Source organism: Cricetulus griseus, assembly GCF_003668045.3.
Source record: "Cricetulus griseus strain 17A/GY chromosome 1 unlocalized genomic scaffold, alternate assembly CriGri-PICRH-1.0 chr1_0, whole genome shotgun sequence".
NCBI classification, from domain to species: domain Eukaryota; kingdom Metazoa; phylum Chordata; class Mammalia; order Rodentia; family Cricetidae; genus Cricetulus; species Cricetulus griseus.
The window spans coordinates 65,092,598-65,112,696 of NW_023276806.1; the positions used below are offsets into that span (position 1 = coordinate 65,092,598).

General features: G+C 50.4%; 1 protein-coding gene across 6 annotated transcripts; it reads right to left on the minus strand.

Annotated features, from left to right (window-relative positions):
* Positions 1-5,029: 5,029 nt before the first annotated feature.
* On the minus strand, positions 5,030-19,025 carry Pbxip1 (PBX homeobox interacting protein 1). Of its 6 annotated transcripts, XM_027393258.2 has the most exons (12): positions 18,931-18,995; positions 17,871-17,947; positions 16,265-16,352; positions 12,796-12,922; positions 12,512-12,579; positions 12,285-12,444; positions 9,013-9,240; positions 8,870-8,893; positions 8,527-8,609; positions 8,299-8,427; positions 6,231-7,681; positions 5,030-5,862 (listed from the first exon to the last, which is right to left on the minus strand). In XM_027393258.2, exons 3-12 carry the CDS (start codon positions 16,316-16,318, stop codon positions 5,769-5,771), a joined length of 2,418 nt encoding a protein of 805 aa, XP_027249059.1. In that variant the 5' UTR covers positions 16,319-16,352; positions 17,871-17,947; positions 18,931-18,995; the 3' UTR covers positions 5,030-5,768. The 6 variants fall into 6 exon arrangements, with proteins under 6 accessions (XP_027249059.1, XP_027249058.1, XP_027249060.1 ...); XM_027393257.2 differs by lacking the exon at positions 17,871-17,947 and having other exon boundaries at positions 18,931-19,025; XM_027393259.2 differs by lacking the exons at positions 8,870-8,893; positions 17,871-17,947 and having other exon boundaries at positions 18,931-19,025.
* Positions 19,026-20,099: the final 1,074 nt, after the last annotated feature.

Here is a 20,099-nt window from a genome sequence, read left to right on the forward strand (position 1 = left end):
CGGACCGGATCTTACCTCATCCACCCATCCATCCAACTGATGTAGCACTTAGTGCAAACGGGGAAAAATTATACAGAAGGTGTAGGTAGGTAGGGGTGTGTGTGTGTGTGTGTGTGTGTGTGTGTGTGTGTGTGTGTGTGTGTGTTGCATGAAGGATTGACAAAAGGCACCATTCCTAAGGGAGAACAATTAGAAAAGTAACCTTTCCCCAAAACTAAAAATGGTCCTAGGACCATTTGCCTGGTGGGTAAAGCATGGACTAGGCTTTAGCTCTCACCAGTCCTACCTCTACTCTGCAGTCCTTGCCGTTCTTATATGGAAGAGTCCCCTTGGACCCACAGACAGGCTTCTGACGCCTCTGCCATAGCATGTTCCTTCCTCCTCCATCACCAAGATCTTACAGTCACCAGCTGGCTCATAAACCACTCTCCAGGCCCTCTCCATGGGTCAGCAGAGGCTTCCTGGCAGCATTAATCAAGTTCTGTTAGCATTTTGCTTCTGTTAAACTAATCCAGTTAGCCTAAAAGGCAAGAACCAAGGGCTGTGGCCGGCTCAACCACTGGCTTTTGTTTTGGGTTTACTTTGAAGTTACAGGTGACTGTGAGGCACCCTGGGAATTGAATCCTGGTCCCCTGGAAGAGCAGCCAGTGCTTTTATCAGCTGAGCCATCTCTCCAGCCCCAACAGCAGTTTAGTTGGCCCTCTTTATCAATCAGTGAGCTCCAATCTATGGAGTCAGCCCACTCCTCAGAAAAATATTTGAACAGTAGGCTTGATGATGTGAACCTATAATCCCATAAGCAGGGCACTGAAGGAAGAGGAGCCTGACTTCCAGGTCAGCCAGCTTGGGCCAATGAGATGGCTCAGCAGGCAAAAGCACTTGCCATCAAGCCTGACAACTGTTCAGCCATCCAAGCCCGCATGGTAGAAGAACCAACTCTTATGCAAGTTGTCCTCTGATGTCTACACACAATGTAGCATCTGTATGCCACACACACAGATAAATAATAAAGAGGGAGGAAGGAAGGGAGGCAGAAAGGACAGGAGGGAGGAAGGGAGAATGTGAGAGAGGGGGAGGGAAGGAGAGGTAAAAATAAAGGAAGGTAACTTTAAAATTAAAAAAAAAAATGAGGCAGAGTGTGGTGGTGCACATCTTTGATCCCAGCACTCAGGAGGCAGATACAAATAGATGTCTATGAGTTCAAGGCCAGCCTGGTCTACATAGTGAGTTCCAGGATAGCCAGGACTATGTAGAGAGAACCTGTCTCAAAAAATAGAAAGAAAAATGGCACAGAGTCAGGTGAATCTCTGTGAGTTTGAGACATAGCAAATTCTAGGACATCCAGGACTACACAGTGAGACACTGTCTCAAAACATCAACAACAAAATAGTGTGTGTGTGTGTGTGTGTGTGTGTGTGTGTGTGTGTGTGTGTGTGTCAGCACATGCCTTTAATCCCAGGTGGATCTCTAAGTTTGAGGCCACTGGTCTAGAGAGTGAGTTCCAGGACAGCCAAGACTGTTACACAGAGAAACCCTGTCTTAACACTTCCCCAAAAAACCAGAATACTCCCCTCAAAAACAAAAAAAAAAAAAAAAAAAAAAAAAAAATGGGAAAGGAAGAAGCAGCAGCCACCCTGTGGCTCATGCTATAACCCAGCAGCTGGGGACAAGGCAACCCAAGGCCAACCTGAACCTGTTGTAAAATAACCACAAAGAGGGGGGCTGGAGAGATGGCTCAGAGGTTAAGAGCACTGGCTGCTCTTCCAGAGGTCCTCAGTTCAATTCCCAGCAACCACATAGTGGCTCACAACCATCCATTATGAGATCTGGTGCCCTCTTCTGGTGTGCAGATATACCTGGAAGCAAAATGTTGTATACATAATAAATAAATAAATAAAATTTAAAAAAAATCAAAAAAGAAAATAAAAGAACAAACAAACAACAAAAACAGAAATGAAGCAGAAGAAAAATGTCTGAGTATATGCAGGCCTTTCCCCCCTGTTATTCCCTAAGCAATGCGGTATAACAAATACTTAGCATTCACAACATTTTGGGTGTCATCATAAGTAATCTAGAGATGTTTTAACTGCACAGGGGGCTATAAGTGGGGAATTTGCAAACACTGCACCCTTTTATACAAGGGCCTGGAGCATCACCCATGGGTCCTAGAAGGAACTCCCAGTATACAGCCACTAATGACTGTACTCTCCAGGTTGAAGAGGCCCTGTCATTGATCTCACGATGACTCACTGAAGTGAGGTACTGCCTTTCGTTCCCACTTTCATGAGCAACTGGCTGAGCCCTAAGGGAGTATGGACGTCTCATCCAGGGCTGTGGCAAATCAAGTCAGAAACCTGACACACTAGGTTTTCTGACCCCAAAATTACTCGGGCCAAAGTTCTAGTTAAGTCACCTGGCCCAGGAGAAGTGTGACAGTGATGGAAAAGGAAGTCATCCCAGAGGGAGGGGCCCAGGTACATGGGAGGGTCTGGTCAGAAATCTAAGTGGGATTCTGTGGCTCGGGCAAGTCAAAAATGAAGCAATAAGGCTGGGAGACACACCTGGTGTGTCTGGATTTAGGACATTTCTGCAGGCCAATGGGGAGCCATCTAGGTCTTTGTTGTAAGCATATGACAGGACCAGACACATCTGTGGCCTAGAACAAGGCTGAATATATAGAGCTCCTGCATTTGGGTGCCTTTGAGGTTCCCATGGCAACAGCTAGCTCATCTGTGGTCTGTCCTTGGACCCAGCCAGCAAAGGAGATTGGGAGCAGCTCTCAAGTGTACTACTTCCCCTAAGTCTGAGGAACTAATAGGGGCATACAGGACCAGAGGTGACTCACTCCACTCCACTTGTCATTCTATCACAAGTGTCGGGTGGAAGAGAGTGGGGCCTGGAGGCCGCAGGAGGCAGAGAGAGAGAGGCAGGCCATAGGCGGTAAAAGGCTGGGCATGAGGGGAACCTGGAAACACAGTGGGAGAAGAATAAGAAATAAGAACAGAAGAGAGAAATGACAGATCGCGGCCCTTGGGGAAGCAGTTTTGGGGACTGGCTAAAGAAAAAAATAAGTTTTCCACTTAAAAGTAGAAGGCCCAGGAAAGAATGTGGTAGTATAGGACTGTAGTCCCAGGACTTGGGCACCAGGGCAGGACTGAAAGTTTGAGGCCAGCCAGGGACATACAGCAATGTTCTGTTTCAAAATAAAAATAGCGAGAGGTGCCACTCAGTGATAAAGCCTCTGCCTAACACACTGGGAGCCTGGGTTAACTCCAAAGAGAAGAAAAGAGGAGATGGGGGAGGGGAGGGGAGAGGAGTGGGTGAGAGGAGGGGTGAGGCCCAAGACCATCCTCAGCTCCAGTGACACCCTCACTCTGAGGGCAGCAAAACCCTCCTGGGAAACTCTGAAAGAAAGGACTGGAAGCCAAGCCAAACACCCAGCCCCTAGAGAGCCAACAGGGACCAGTGGCAGCATAGGATCGGCCCTCGGTGCTGTTCCCAAGTTCTCTAGAGCAGCGGAAAGGGAGCAGGATCATCAGCCCGGCCTCCCCTTCCCAAAGCTTCACCTCCATACACTGGCCCCACAGTCAGAGCAGCTCCCAAGGTCACTCTTCAGTGTTGCTGTGGGTTGTGGAGGTGACAGAGAGATACCCTCCTCCCACGGGGCCCCAATGTACCTGGTTCCCCAGCCTTTCCCAACATGGCCCTTGGGTTAATGGCTCTTCTTTTCTTCCTAACTTGGCGGTTTCAGACCCTGCAGTTCAGTTTACAAAGGCTTGAGTGTGCAGGAAGAGGAAGGGCCTTGAGAGGCCCCCAGACTTCTAAATGTGTTATCCAACAGAAATAAGCCCTTGTCATGGAAACAAGAGGCCAGAGAACCCCATACCAACATTCTCTAGGAAACCAAAGAAGACCTGTGTATCCCCACCGCTAGGCCCAGCACCCTGGCAGACAAGGAACCCTGCCTGCCTCTGGCCTTGAGCTCTCTCCCAGCCACCAGGGTTACCTCAGCTGTTTAGGCAAGTGGTCTTTGAGCACCCACAGGTGAGCAGCATAAGCAGGGCTAAATCTGGCTTCTTCCTGAGGGATAGTGGTCCAGAGAGACACGGAATCTAATTTGCCATTCAAGAAATGGAAGGTTCCTTCCTGAAGGACCAACCTATATTGCTGACCTGTGTAAGGCAAGGCTCCTTCTTAAGTCTAATCAAAATTCTTCCTACTGCAGATCATATTCACACTAAAGGGTCTATGTTCCTAGGACCTCACTGGTTCTGGTACAATATACAATAGACTTTTTCAAAAAATGTATATGGGTGCACTATGTGTTTGCCTGGTGCCCAGGAGGCCAGAAGAGAGCATTGGATCCTTGAGGACTAGAGTTACAGACAGTGGTGAGCCAACATGTGGGTGCTGGAAATCAAACTTGGGTCCTCTGGAAGACCAGCCAATGCTCTCAACAGCTGGGCCGTCTCTCCAGCCCCACACAATAGACTTTACAAATGTTTGTGGAATGAGCCAACCTTGTCTCATTTCTACCTGTCTTGTCTAGCACCAGAATTGAACAAGCCAGTGCACTTCAAAACCTTTACACAGAAGCATAAAAATATTGCTAAATAATACAGAGATCAATCACAACACCGTTCTAGAGTCTATAGTCCCTACTCCCCACTTTAACTGACCTGGCCTGAGTAGCCACTCTACCCACAAGCCTCTGCCCACTGCAGTTCCTGGGAGATTTCCAAGAGTAATCTAGAAGCCCAGTGTGCTGCCAATAAGATAGAGGCTAGAACTCAGGGGGACGTCCTGCAGAATAGCCAGGAGCATTCTGGGAGTACTTGAAGGCTTGTCAGTGGGTAGGGATCTGAGATGGGGGGTGATGACCAGGGGCAAGAGGTAGGCAGTATGAAAAAAATGTGGAGACAGAGTGCCACCTAGTGGCTCCCTCACATCTGCAGACCCAGGCACCAGGCTAGGGTGTTCCCAGGCCTCCATAGCACGCTCCAAAGAAGGAACAACTGTGTAGCAGAAGCAGGGTGTTTGTTTCAGTGCTTTATTTACTCGGTTTCTCAGCCCTCAGTCCTTTCCTAGGATACGATGACCTGGCCTGAGGCCACCCAGCCTGGACTGGAGCCCAGGGCTCCACAGGGGTTCAGTCAGGGCAACTGTGAGATAATTGGTGGATGGCTAGGCTCCTTGGGAAAGGAGGGTGAGGATGGGGGTGGGCCTACAAGACGGAAGGCTGAGATCAGAGGGGAAGGCTGAGTGCAGTGGATAGGTTATATCTAACCACTGGACCACCTCAAAGTGGCAGCTCAGGTGAGGGTGGCAAAAGCCACAAGAGAAGCATGATGAGAGGGGACTTGTTGCTCCAAAGCTAACAAAAGCCCAGGGCAAGTCTGGAGCTGTGTCTCTAACCAGCAGCTCCAGTGAAGGGTTGCAGGTACTGCTGTGGCCCTGGGGCAGCCACTAAAATGGAGAACAGCTCTCTGGCTTCAGAATCAGAATACTCCCCAGCAGGCCCCTACACACTCGGTACCCGGGGCCTTTAGCTTTTGTATGTATTTGCACACAAAGGCGGTTTAGCAGAACCAACTATGGCCTTTTTGTAGCAAAAGTGGTACCAGTGCAGGGCCAAGTGCTTTGCTCTCTTCTGTGAAGTACATTCAAGGACTTGCTGGACAGTGGGAGCACAGCTTCTAAGGTCACATAATTCCAGGGATCTTGAGCTGGGTATGTGCCAAGGCCATTTGTTACAGCAGGGGCAGGGATTAGCCATGGTAGTAGTGGTGGGGATGGCGGTCATGCTCTTCCCTGGGCCCCACAACTCTGTGGTTCCAGGAATGCTTCTCCTTCCTCCTTGATCTGTGGGGAGACAGGGAACAAGGCAGGGAAAGGCCTTTAGGAAATAATACCACTGAGATGGGAAAGCCCTATTCTTCTGAGGTAAGCCAATTCAGGCTGCTGTCACCAAACATGGGGGAGACCTGGGCTTCCAGGAGGGATCCACTGGGGGAGGCAGGAAGGTGGAAAAAGAGGGCCCTAGCTCTAAAGGGGACCCCTCAGGACTACTGTAGCCCTTCATGAGAAGACAGAAAATGTACCCAGATGCCTTCTCTAAGGCCTGGGAATCAGAAATGAAGAGAAGGACTCAAGCTAGGGACCTCTTCCATTCAGGGTCCCAATGCCTTTAAATCCCTCCCAGCTATTAACACCACTCCCCAGATCCCCACCTCTTCTTCAGTGCCTTGTCTCCAAAGAAGTGACTGAAGATGAAATCCTCAAAGTCATCTACTTCATCGTCATCACCCATCTGTTTCAATGCTGCCTCCTCCAGGCTGTCCTCCAGGGCATCCACAAAGTCCCGGAAGCGAAGACGGTCATGCCTGAAGATGCCATCTTCTCCAAAGTAAGCAGGTAAGAGGGGCAGCTCTTTGGTCAGTTGCCCAGCCCAGGGCAGCCTCTCCAAGTATGTTCTCAGCACAGAGGCCAGTTCCTGTAGCCGTACAGGGGCTAGCTCCGTGCCAAAAAAGGTCAGGCCCTCCTGCCTGGCACAGTCATCTACACCTGAGCAGCCCTGAGGGGGCCGGTACTTGCGCTTCAGCAGCTCCTCCCAGGAGGACAGGGGGTCAGGGCTGTTGTCTTTCCCCCAAGAAGGCTTCTGCCTTTCTCCAGAGTGGGAGTCCCCACTTTTCCTAGGGTACACCTTGAAGTCCTGTCGCTTGCCATCCTTTCTGTTCCCCAATTCTTCTACCCTTGGCTTGTCTTCCTTCCACACTCCTGTTGCTTCCCCATTCCCATCCCTCCAGCTCCGCTTCCTCTTCCGGCCAGACTCCTCCTTCCTATGCTTCCAGTGCTCATCCTGGCCAGACTCCTCCTTCCTATGCTTCCAGTGCTCATCCCGGCCAGACTCCTCCTTCCTATGCTTCCAGTGCTCATCCCGGCCAGACTCCTCCTTCCTATGCTTCCAGTGCTCATCCCGGCCAGACTCCTCCTTCCTATGCTTCCAGTGCTCATCCCGGCCAGACTCCTCCTTCCCATGCTTCCAGTGCTCATCCTGGCCAGACTCCTCCTTCCCATGCTTCCAGTGCTCAGCCTTCTGGTGCCTCGGCCCACCATGCCATTTCTCCTTTCTGCTCCACTCCCTGGAATTCTGGAAGTGAGGCTTCTTCTGGTACCAGGCCTCTGAGTCATTGGCAGGAATGCCATTGTTATGACCCCAGTTCTCTAGGCCCTGCAATGTCTGGGCCAACATGTGACCAAGTTCAGCCAGACCAGCATGAGCGGGGGCTCCTTGGCCCGCATTCTGCAAGCCCCTCTGTAAGTCTCGGTGCACAGACCCCAGCAGCTGCCACTGCCTTTGCAACTCCTGCCTTAGGGCCTGTGCTTCAGCCTCTAGCCGCTTATGCTGCTCTAATAAGCTGGGGTCTGGCTCCTGCCCCTTGTGGCCTTGCTCCTTGGTGGCTTTGTCACTTGGGCCTCCACCCCAGTTGAGACACACCCCATCTGCACCCCGGACACAGTTAGCTTCTAGGCCTTGGAGTCGGGCCCTTAGCTGCTGTAGTTCTAACTCTAGGGCCTGATGGGAGGTCTTGCCCTGCTGCAGGGCCTCCCGGAGCCGGGCATTCTCCTCTTCCAGCCCTTGGGGCTGGTGCAAGAGGTTCTGAAGCTCTTCTTTCTGAGCCTAGAATGTAGTTAGGAACAAAAGAAAACAGGAATCCTTGTCAGAGTGGGCACAATGCCTTCTACCCCAACTCTATTGTATTAGAATGGGCAGGGGCTAGTTCTGTTGGTAGAGGGAATGCTGGGTGTATGCAAGGCCCAGGACTTGCGGCCCGGTGCTGCCTTGGACAGCCAGATGGGTTCCCCCTCTTCTTCACCCCTTCATCTGAGCCAGTTCCTGAGATGGTCAATTTCCACCCCAGCATCTATGTCCTTCACAAGCACATACTTTTTAGATCTACCACAGCCAATAGCTAGCTTTCCTATTCCCACTTCCACAGCCTATATCTAGAACAGGCCCTGTCCATTGATCCTAGCACTTGGCATGAGCTGTGGCATGTTCTCCAAATGCTCCAGGAAGATCATAGCCATCAATCAGAGAGGCAACCTGCCATGTAAAGAGGCACACCAGCCCTGACAGTCCTTAGCACGAGGGAGGTAAACAGACCAAGAAGACACCCTGACCACAGTGGTAAAAGGGTCAGATGAATAAGGAAAACTCCTTCTGAGGGAACCCCACTAGGACATATACCTGGAAAAGGTGAGCAGATGAACCCCCTCCCTCTTGCTAGGGCCCACCTGCAGCTGGGCCTGAAGCAGCCGGATATCCTGGTTCTCCTTGGCCAGCTTGTCCAGCAAAAGCCCCATGCTCTGCAGGCTGGGGCCACTGTCTGGTAGTACTGAGGCCTGCAGCTGCTCTAGCTCATCCTGAGGGCAGAAGAGCAGCCACTTCATGCTCCCTCCCAGGAAGTGCAATCCAGCTTCTCCCCACCAGGCCCCACACACCTAGAGAAAACCCATACATACCTTCCTGTTCCCTACAGTATCTACCAACTCAGTCTCCAGCCCAGTATCTGGGAAGACCTGCAACTCTGCTTCTTCCATGGACCCTGTGGGTAAGGGAGCCTCTGAATCCAGCCCCATGATCCATAGAGCCCATCACCCCTCTCCCAGTCACCCCTCCTTCCCCAAACACACCCCATGCCTCATAGGTCTGCCGAGCTAAGGGACAAAAGTCACCCTGAACAGGTGACAATGTCAACAACTGAGAAATAATACGCAACCCTGAACACCTTACCCGAGGACCATGCCCCACACAGACTCCCATCACCACCAACAGAGAAAGCAAGCCAGGGCCTCTACTACTCACCAGTCTCAGGCTCCAGCAACCCACCTGAAGATGAAGACAGTTTGATGAGGCCCTCGGGGAAGCAAGGAGAGCTAAGGACAGGGCAGGGCAGCAAGGCAGTACCAGAGGACAGACTGGAGTCCCTAGCCAGGAATACTACTCACCAGAGAACAGGAGGATCCCCAGGCCGAGAAGAACCAGGGTCCCCAGGAGACACATGTTGAGAGAGATGCCCAGCTCGCCTCCTACACCCTCGCCCTTGGCCTGGTCCTCCGCATCCATGGGTGTGGCGGGCTGGGCGGGGCTGGGCTCCCGGCCCCTCCGTCTCCGCAGACCCTCCACATCCACATCAGTGTCATCGTCACTGCTGGAGCAGTGGCACTCTTTCCATACTGGAGGAAGGGCAGGGGACAGGGCGGGAAGGCAAGGGGAGTCAAGCACAAGAGAGCAGTGATGAGGAGGAAGGCACAAGAAGCTCCAGCCCAGGCCACAGACAAGGCATGTGAGGACTGCCCCATAGCCTGGGTGCTGACTGACTGCCCTGTCCAGTCTAGAAGCAAAAGAACTGTCCTTTGGATGGGGGGGGTGTCCTTCTGTATGCTGTGAATATATGTTTCTTTTATTGGTTGATGAATAAAGCTGTTTCAGCCAATGGACAGGAAGGATTTAGCCAGGTGGGAAGTCCAAACAGGGATAGAGAAAGGTAGTGGGCAGAGTCAGGGATACGCTATGTAGCTGCAGAGGAAGCAAGAGGTCCGGGCATCACCGGTAAACCAAGACCACAGGAAGATACACGGATTAATAGGAATGGGTTAATAATTAAGAGAGAGCTAGCCAGCTGGGCGTTGATGGCGCACGCCTTTAATCCCAGCACTTGGGAGGCAGAGGCAGGTGGATCTCTGTGAGTTCGAGGCCAGCCTGGTCTCCAGAGCGAGTGCCAGGATAGGCTCCAAAGCTACACAGAGAAACTGTGTCTCAAAAAACCAAGAGAGAGAGAGAAAGAGAGAGAGAGAGAGAGAGAGAGAGAGAGAGAGAGAGAGAGAGCACTAGCCAATAGGAAGTCTGAGCTGTTGGGCAAACAGTTTATAATTAATAAAAGCCTCTGTGTGTTTATTTGGGACTAAATGGCTACTGGACCAGGAGGGACAGAAATTTCCATCTACATCCATTCATCAACAAGCACAGAACCACTTCCATTCTAAAGCCATTCTCCTCCTTCCAGTGTGTGCCTCAACTCAAGTTTCCTCACAGGACGCCCCCTCTTGAGTCCCCTTTGAATTCTGTGGCCATCATGCTGCTTTGGCTTTGTCCTGACCTAAAGTTACCAATTTCCCTAGTACCTTCTTTCCCTTCCCACAAGGTCAAAATCTCTCACCCACACCACTGACCTCCCCTCTGTGGCCTCCACGGTGACCCAGGCTTGCCTATCTGACTGTAGGTCCTCTAGCCACATTCTTCTGGGTGCCCCAAGGGGAGGAAAACATTCAACATACTACCCTCCAAATTCATCTTTCCTAGTGTGTCCCCATGCTGCTGCCTTTCTGGTTAACTTCAGTCTTCCCTGTCTGTCCCACATCAGACAGTTGGACAGTTCTCCACGTGACAGCCTCCATAGTTTACTCTCTTCACAGGCTTGTAGTCTCTGCCTTAAGCCCTACCTCTCCCTGACTCCTACAGCTGTCCCCTTAATGGCCCCAGGCCCCAACCTCTTCCTCCCCTGGCCATCTTCAATCGATGGAGAGCAGGAGGAGGTGTGTCACCTCTGCCACTGCCTAGGACAGACCTTGGATTAGCCCCTCTTCTGCTGATGCCAAAGCTTTGTTTTCTCCTGACCTACTCTATGCTCAAGACTCTTCTCAAATGGTACCTCCAACTACATCCCGGCCTGCTGTGGAATAATCCTCTTGAACACTGTAAAGATTTGTCACTGGAATTGGTTAAATAAAAGGATGATTGGCCAGTAGCCAGACAGAAAGTATAGGTGGGGTGACCAAACTAAGGCTGATGGGAAGGAGAAGGGGCCGAGGCTGGAGTCACCAGTCACACACAGAAAGAACAAGATGGGCATGCCATACTGAGAAAAAGGTATCATATGGCACAGCACAAATAAGGAATATGGGTTAATTTAAATGAAAGACCTAGTAACAAGCCTGAGCATTTATAAGTCTCAGTGTGTTTAATTGGAAGTTGCTGGCAGGACGGAAACTTCTACCAATACCTGCCTATCACTCATTCTTTTTTGGGGGAGGGGCGGGGGGTTGAGACAGGGTCTCTTTGTGTAGCCCTGGCTGGCCTGGAACTCACTTTGTAATTTTGCAGTTATGAAATAGCAACAAAATAATTTTATAACCCCATGGTGGTGGATCTCTGTGAGTTCAAGGCCGGCCTGGTCTACAGAGAGAGTTCCAGGACAGCCAGGGCTATACAGAGAAACCCTGTCTTGAAATAACAACAACAACAACAATAATAATAATAATATAATGATTGGAGGTAACCACAACACAAAGAACTGTATTAAAGGGCTGCAGAATTAGGAAGGTTAAGAACCACTGTTCTGGAAGCAAGAAAAGAGTGCACACGGAAGAGAGGACACAATCAACCAGATATAGGCCATCACTCAAGCTACCTAACTCCACTGAGCCTCAGTGTCATCAGGGATGATAATGAGGAAAGAAAGTAGGAGGTGCCTGAAGCTCCTCATAAACTCAGTAGTGAGGCCCACACCTTCTATTTATTTTTTAAATTTTATAGTTATTTATTTTTATTTTATGTGCACTGGTGTTTTGCCTGCATGAATGTCTGTGTGAGGGTATCAGATCTTGGAGTTACAGACAGTTGTAAACCATCATGTGGGTGCTGGGACTGAACCCAGGTCCTCTGGAAGAGCAGCCAATGCTCTCAATTGCTGAGCCATCTTTCCAGTCCCTATTTTTTGTTTTTGTTTTGTTTTGTTGTTTGTTTGTTTGTTTTTGTTTTTCGAGACAGGGTTTCTCTGTGTAGCTTTGGAGCCTATCCTGGCACTAACACTGTAGACCAGGCTGGTCTCGAACTCACAGAGATCCGCCTGCCTCTGCCTCCTGAGTGCTGGGATTAAAGGCGTGCGCCACCAACACCCAGCCAGTCCCAATTTTACACTTGTTTGTATATGTTTATTTATCAAATGTATGAATGTTTTGCCTGCTTGTATGTCTGTACACCATGTGCATGCCCGTGGAGGTCAGAATGGGGCATCAGGTCTGCAGGAACTGGAGTTACAGTGTGAGCTGCCATAAGGGTGCTGGAAATTGAACACAGCCAGTGCTCTCAACTGATGAGCCATCTCTAGACAACACACACACACACACACGCACGCACGCACGCACGTACGCACACACGCACACACGCATGCATCATACTTTCTAAAAGGTGAGAAACAGGAGACAAAAAGGGACCTAACCTGCTTTGGGACTTGAGGGCAGGTTCTGTGGAGGGCTCTCGTTTTCCAGGTCCTGTGTGTCTGGTCCCAGGCTTGTCGCCACAGGAGTCTCTTGCAAATCTTCCTGGATAAATGTGTCTCCAGGGGGCTCCATCCCATGGCCATCACATCCCAGAGTGCCCTGATGTGGATACAGCTATGAGAAGTGCTCTCCCCACTTTCTTCCCTGTACCAGTGAAGCACCTCACCTTGGCCTTCATCTCCTCAGGCAGAGTAGCACTTTCATTCCAGGAACCTTCTGTCTGGAAAAGCTTCCCTGTGGTGGAAGAGAAAGTCCAGGAAAAACCCACAGCCCCAACCTGAACTTCACTGCAGCCCTTTAGCACCCACAGACCCCAACCACTTTGGAGTGCTGCAGCTCATAAACCAAGATTAGCAAGCAAATAGCCTAGGTGATTGCCCTTCCCCCAACTAAAAGGAAGCCCCCAGAGACAAGATAGTGTATGCCCAACCCTCCACAAGGCCCCATTACCTTCTCCATCCAAGGTCCCAGTTAGTTCTTCGCCATCTGCCTTGGAGGGGTCTGAAAGGGCCTGAGAGGCTCCCACAGATTCTGGGTCCATCCTGGGTTCTGGGCCCAGAGTCTCCACAGGCAGGTTCTATGGGAAGGGAGGTGAGCACTAGGATACTTTGTCAGGACATAGGACAAAACCGGGAGCAAGGATCTGGGACCAGGGGATTAGTCTAGCAGTGCCTGGGGGAGGCCAATGGCACCTGGGGTACCCCCCAACCCCCGTCATTAGTGCTGCCCTCCCCACGAGCCAACAACCCAATCTGGACACAGACCCAGGTCACAGTTATGTTCTGTCTTCTGCCCAGCCACACATCCATCTTCTGAGTTCTCTGGCCTTTCCCATTGGCCTACACTCCCCTGACAGCCATCTCCCAGCAACTACTGGCAGAAACCCAACTACCCCTAGCCACATGCAGCCTGACCCCCATGGTGCTTGGCTCACAGCCTGGCCCTTTAGCTCTGACTACTCAGCCTGGCCAACTTTTTTCTGCATATAACTCCTTGGCAGCCTGCCACCTGCCCACCTCATCTAGGATTCCACTCTTCCTCTCTAGGTTTTTTTTTTTTTTTTTTTTTTTTTTTTTTTTTTTTTTTTTTTTTTTTGGTTTTTTGAGACAGGGTTTCTCTGTGTAGCTTTGGAGCCTGTCCTGGCACTCGCTCTGGAGACCAGGCTGGCCTCAAACTCACAGAGATCCGCCTGCCTCTGCCTCTGCCTCTGCCTCCCGAGTGCTGGGATTAAAGGCATGCGCCACCAATGCCCAGCTCTCTCTTGGTTTTAATCTCACTCTGTCTCTTAATCTCTGTGTGTGCTCACACACACCTATGCAGGCAAACGCACATACCACAGTATGAGCATGGGGGCACGAAGTCAGCCTCAGCTAGGTGTGGTGGTGCAGGCCTTTAATTCCGGCACTCAGGAGGCGGAGGCAGATGAATTTCTGCAAATTTCAGGCCAGCCTGATCTATATAGCAAGTTCCAGGTCAGTCAGGGCTACATGGCAAGACTTTTTCTCGAAGAGAAAGGCTAACTTCGATGTCAGCCCTCCCCTACCACCTCTTTTGAGATGAATCTTTTTACTTTCTCTCTATTTGCAGACTAGCTAGCCCTCAGACTCTAAGGATTCTCCTGTTTCCAACTCCTATCTCATCATAGGAGCACCAAGATTACAAAACTGTACTACCAGCGTTAGTAGGTTTGGGGGGGTCTGAACTCAGGGCCTCATGTTTATGTGACAAGTGCTTTACTCACTGAACCATCTCCCCTAACCCTCCAAAAATGAATAGATGATAGACAGATACACAGACAGACAGATAGATGGGAGCAGGGCATCTCTACATAGCCCTGGGCTGTCCTGGAACTCACTCTGTAGACCAGGTTGGCCTCAGCCTCACAGAGAGCCACCTGCTTGTACCTCCTGAGAACTGGGATTAAAGGTATACACCACCATACCCAGCTCAAGAATAATTTTAATCTCAATATATTTCTTTGCAATTTACAAATCACATTTTCTCAGAGTCACCCCTGCAAGGCAAGGATTACAATTCTGGTTTATAATGAAGGATGGACAGACAGATGAAACACTTGGCCCAGGTCCCCAGCTGTCAACAAAGGCACCATGACAGGAGACTGGGACTGACTGAGCACAGATCCTATTTGAATCCCTGCCAGTGAGCAATGGTCCACGGTCATTGCTGAGGTCAACCCCTCACCCCCAGCTGGGCTCCTAAAAAGCAACTCAAATTCAACATGTCTAAATGGAGTTCTGTGACCTCTCTACTGTTTTTTATTTAATTCATTGATTTGTTGATACCAGGTTTTATGTATCCTGAACTCCTGATCCTCCTGCCTCCATCTCCCAAGTAGCAGGATCATAGCTTGTTCCACCATGTCCAGTCCTTCTAAGGAAGTCCCTTTGACACACCCTCATCATACCTCTCTAGCTATTAGTTCCAGTTTACAGTCCTCCTTCTTGGTGGCATCAGGAGCCCTCTGGTTTCCTGTCCTACCAAATGCCACCTGGTAGGCTGCAAAAGTTTTGGAAACACTATCCCTGTTCCCACCCTGCCACACAGAGGCTTGGTCCCCTGCTAACAACATTGAGTGTTGGGCTACTCTCCAACTCAGCAGCTCTGCACTGTTTCCTCATCAGATGACACCTGTGCTGGCTAACTTTATCTCAACTTGACATAGGTTAGAGTTATTAAGGAGGAGAGAACCCCAACTGAGAATATGCCTCCATAAGAGCAGACTGTAGGCAAGCCTGTAGAGCATTGTCTAAACTAGTGATTGACGGGAGGGCCCAGCCCATCATGGGTGGTGCCATCCCTGGGCTGGTGGTTGTAGGTTCTATAAGAAATGGTCTGAGAAGTCATGGAAAGCAAGCCAGTAAGCAGCATGCCTCCATGGCCTCTGCATCAGCTCCTGCTTCCGAGTTCCTGCCCTGTTTGAGTTCCTACCCTGACTTCCTCAATGACCTACTTATACCTGCAGTATAAGCTGAAACATAAACCCTTTTGTCCCCAAGTTGCTTTCTTTGGTCATGGTGTTTCATCACAGCAATAGTAACTCTAAAGCAACACCTGATGTCTCCTCAGGTCCTTCGAGGTTCTTCTGAGGTTCCTAGGCTCTAGCTTGCAGCATTCCAATATGGATTCTAGCAGGTCTCCACCATACCCTAAGGCTCTTCAGTCTCCTCAAGATGGCTCTCCTTTGTCACCTCATGACCTTGCTCTTGCTGGTCTCACACCTGAAGTCCCTCTCTTCTCTCAGCTTACCCAACTGGTCCCTTCTTCCCATGTATGGCCTAAGCCCTAACACAGAGCTCTGTGCCAGGTCTCCTCCCTGCCATGGGAACCCCATAAAAGCCAACAGAAGCAATTCAGGTGACCATCAGGACCAAGAGAACAGGACAGATCCAGAAAACAGTGCTGGGAGCCAGACCAACCCAAGACTTTCTCAGAGGCCCTCATGAAAGAACAAAGGGAGCTTTAGTTCTATGTCCTTGTCCATGAGCAGACTAGGAAAGGTTGGTCTAGGGCTAGAGCCAGTTCCTCGAAGGAGTCAAGGTTGTATTCTTGTGACATGACTCTTCCCCCTGGACTATGGTTATCAATCCTAAGGCTGAGGTATTCTGTATTCTTTGCCAATGTTGTCTGATATAGCTCTCTGCTGACTTTGGCCATTTTCCCTTGTAGATAGTATGTAAGATGCTGTACTTCCTAATAAATTTATTTGGCATAAGTCATCAGCTTGTACAAGACCTCCTAGTCCCAGCTATTGCTTTTGTCTTCTTTATCCCTCAATCCCTGACACTCCCACTAAACACCTCACCATTTGGGACCCTTATTCCTGCAGGTTCCGGTTCAAAGCAGTCCACTCCTGTGGAAGTCCCCCCTCCCACGTAGTTCCCAGGCCCACTGTTCCTACCTCAGAGCCAGCAAGCACCCAGCTATTATCTGAGTCTGGGCAGGAGGAGGTCATAGTTGTGGCAGTCCAGGGTTGCTAGAGTGGCCACCTGCAGGGAAAAGCTCTCTTAAGAATTGGAGTCCCTGGGCTGGAGAGATGGCTCAGCAGTTAACAGCACTGGCTAAGGTTCAATTCCCAGCACCCACATGGCAGCTCACAACTGTCTGTAACTCCAGTTCCAGAGGATCTGACACCCTCACTCAGACACACATGCAGGCAAAACACGACACCAATCTACATAAAATAAAAATAAATCTTAAAAATAAATAAATAAAAATTTTTATAGAGGAGGAAGAGGGGAGGGAACTCCCATCAGGGGAGGCAGACAGCAGAAGTAGGACTCCAGGCATCAAAAGCAGGGCAGTAATCTCCAAAACCCAGGCCAGTTCAGTCCTTCTGCCCTAATCCCATGCTTTCCTGGAAGTATTCTTGCTAGAAGCCACAGGGAAGCTGCCTCTTCCAAGGATCCACAGGGCCTTGGGAAACTGCACTGACCTTGAAAGGTCAAAGAGGCCAAAGGCTGAAAAGTCCAACCCCCTGGTGTTCTGGTCAGTGGGGAGGCATCACAGAGAGGCTGACTGACTGGAGAGAGGGAAATAACCTGGGTCCCTTTCACAATACCTGGGTCCTCCATAGTCCCTAGCGTCCTCCCACAGAACCCAAAGAGAAGACCCACCAGTCTCCTTAAGGCCCAAGTGTCCCAGCACCCATCTGTCCATCAACCCTCCACTCTTGGTTTAGGCGAGTGGTTCTCAACCCGTGGGCCACACCCCTCTGTCAGCTATTTATATTACATTCATACAGTAGTAAAATTACACTTAAGAAGTAGCAACAAAATAACTTTATGGCTGGGGGTCACCACAACATGAGGAACTGTATGTATTAAAGGGTCACAGCGTTAGGAAGGTTGAGAACTTCTGGTTTACTGGTTCTCAGCACTGGCTTTGCAAGGCTCAGTTAAGACTGCCATTGACGTGAGTGGAATCAGGCCAGGCAGGAAGCTTTCTGATACTGCAGGGCCCAGCAGGCCTGGGAGAGTTAAGTCCTCCTGGGTGTACATTTAGTCAGGCTCCTTTTCGCTTTCTCTCCACTGTAAATTCTACAGAGTTTGATCTCAGGGATCTTGATCTCAGGGACTGGAGAGAAGGATTTGTGGCGATTACCATCCATAAATCACATTACAATTTACAACAAAAAGGGGTGGGGGACTGGGACTCTGGTCCTGTCCCTTGCTAATCAGCTTGAAGGACAACCAGGGTTAAGGTATGACTCCCCCCCCCCCACACACACACACATTAAGCAAGGCTGTGCCCTTGGGCTATGGAGTTGCATCTGGGATCAGGCATGAGGATGGAGTGACAGACAAGCTGACCCACAGAGTCTTGGACTGTGGTCAGAGACAGAAAAGTCACTGCCTTCCCCGGTAGCAGAAAAGGCAGAAGGTGAAGATGACTGAAGAACACTGAGAAGGGAAAATGGGGTGGGGGAGTCTGGAAGTTCTACCTTCAAAACCAGCCAATGCTTCCTATCTATCTACTCCAGCTAGGGTTAAGCCCTTCATGGTTACCTTATAAACTTCTGTGGCTCTGGCCAGTCAAGATTCAAGTCCAAGATAGGTGATAAAGGACGTCTAATGGTGTCTTTCTGAGTGCCAGTGAGACACCAGCACCCAACCCACAGGGAGACAGAATGATTTCGGTAAGTTCTCTATACCAGGTCCCAAAAAACCTCCCTACGCCCCCCTTCCTCTAGTGACACACACACACACACACACACACACACACACACACACACACAGCCATCCTTGTCCAGCTCTCTGGTCTCACCCCTCCCTCTACTGCCCTGTCCCAATCCCAGCTGCTGTGTGTGACTGTTAACAGGTGACAGGAGGAAGGAAGCAGCAGCAGCTTGAGCAGAAGTCCCCGGTTCATCCCTGGCTGTTTACAGCCTGCTCAGGTCCTCCAGAACTAAGCACCATGGCAACCAGGGTGATGTCAGACCTACTGTCTCCATGGAAACCAGCAATGGTACGGTATTTGGGTCAACAAGACAAACCTTCTGAAACCTAAGCAGCGGACTTCCTGGAACTCCTGCACTCAGGGTCCCAAACCCTGCTACCAGAACGCATCCCTGCTCTCCTAGGCTAGCACATCGATGCCTTATTAGGAAGCCCTCTAAGAAATTGTGCCGCTGCTTAGCTGCCATCCTTCTCAGCTGTGTTTTCAGGACTCTTTGACCTCTAGGAAGAAAACCAGCTCCCTACGCTCCCCTTTTCACTCAAACGGGGTACAACATCTTGTCAGGATTGTCTCTGACTCCTGCTGTTTCTAAAAAACAGTGCTCCTACTCTGCACAAAGCTGTGAAGTCTGGTTTGGTGCACACTTCCCTCTAACAGACTTCTCTGACCTTTAAAGGGAAGGACCTGGGACCACAAGAACTTGCCTGAGTTCCTGCTTCGGATTCATCCGTCTCCCTCCTTCCCCGCCCTTAGGTCCTGTGTTAGGCAGTGTGTGGACCCGGGGCGGGGGCGGGGGGGGGGTGCCCACTCCTTTTATACAGCTCTGCCCTCCTTTTTTATAGGGGGATAAAGTGGGGGTCTGCCGGCCCATTCCAGCTAGGGATTTACCTGACCCAGCTCTCGCTTCTGTCTTCAGTTTAACTTCTTGCAACCTCCCCAGGTTTCCAGCCCAGGAAGGGGAAAAAAAGGGGGGGGAGTCACGTGGCTGGTGTTTGACCAGTGAAAAGTCGCCTTCTCCGCACGGGTGGGAGGGTAGGGGGAACTTTTGACCAATAAAAGGTGGACTTGATCTCCTGGGCGGGGCGCGGGTAGGGGTAGAAGATGTAAGCAGTACTTTCCCTCTTGGTTTATCTCTTGGTGGGCGAATGTGATCCCCAACAAACTAATTTTTTTTTGAGGTGGGGAACCTCGCTCCTTTTCGAAATGTTTAGTGTCTAATAGGAAGATCTAAAACTGAAAGGTGCTGTCTGATGAGATAGCAAGGACCAGGTGCCATGTTGGCCCCAGGATAGACAGAGACAGCTGTAGTATGGGGGATGGGTCCGGTGCTAGTTGTGGGTTTAGAAATAGCACTCCTGCCTTCCTGCGGGCAGACTGAAGGTGCCACTGCTTTGAAAATGGAATGGAGGGCGGCCAAACGTGGTGGTGCACGCCCTTAACTCCAGCTCTTGGGAGGCCGAGACAGGTGTATCTCTATAGTTCGAGATCAGCCAGTTCTACATAGTGAGTTCCGGACCAGCTAGGGCTATATAGTGAGACTCCGCCTCACAAACAAACAGCAACAACAACAAAGAGAGGCCAGCCAGTGGGATGGCTCGGTGCGGTGAAACCTCCACAGGTGCACTGTGCACGTGCCTGCCTTCAACACATTAAAAAAAAAAAAAAAAAAAAGGAGGTGCTATAATCCCTGTGCTAAGAGACTGAAACAAGAGGGTGATTAAGGCCAGTGTTGTGATCTTGTTTAAAGACTCGAGCTAGGGAACGTGAACCAGGAGATACATTAACCATGGAGTTTATTAAGGGGGGGGGAGCGAGAGAGCGAGAGAGAGACAGAGACAGAGAGGAGAGAGAGACAGAGAGACACACACAGAGAGAGAGAGAGAGAGAGAGAGAGAGAGAGAGAGAGAGAGAGAGAGAGAGAGAGAGAGAGAGAGAGAGCGCCAAGAGGGTGTAGTAGAAGAGAGCATAAGTGAGCAGGGGGTCTGTCTTTTAAAGGGGTCCTTTACACCTCCCTGCAGACTTAGTTCTCATGGAACCCTGGGCTGACCAGAGTACTG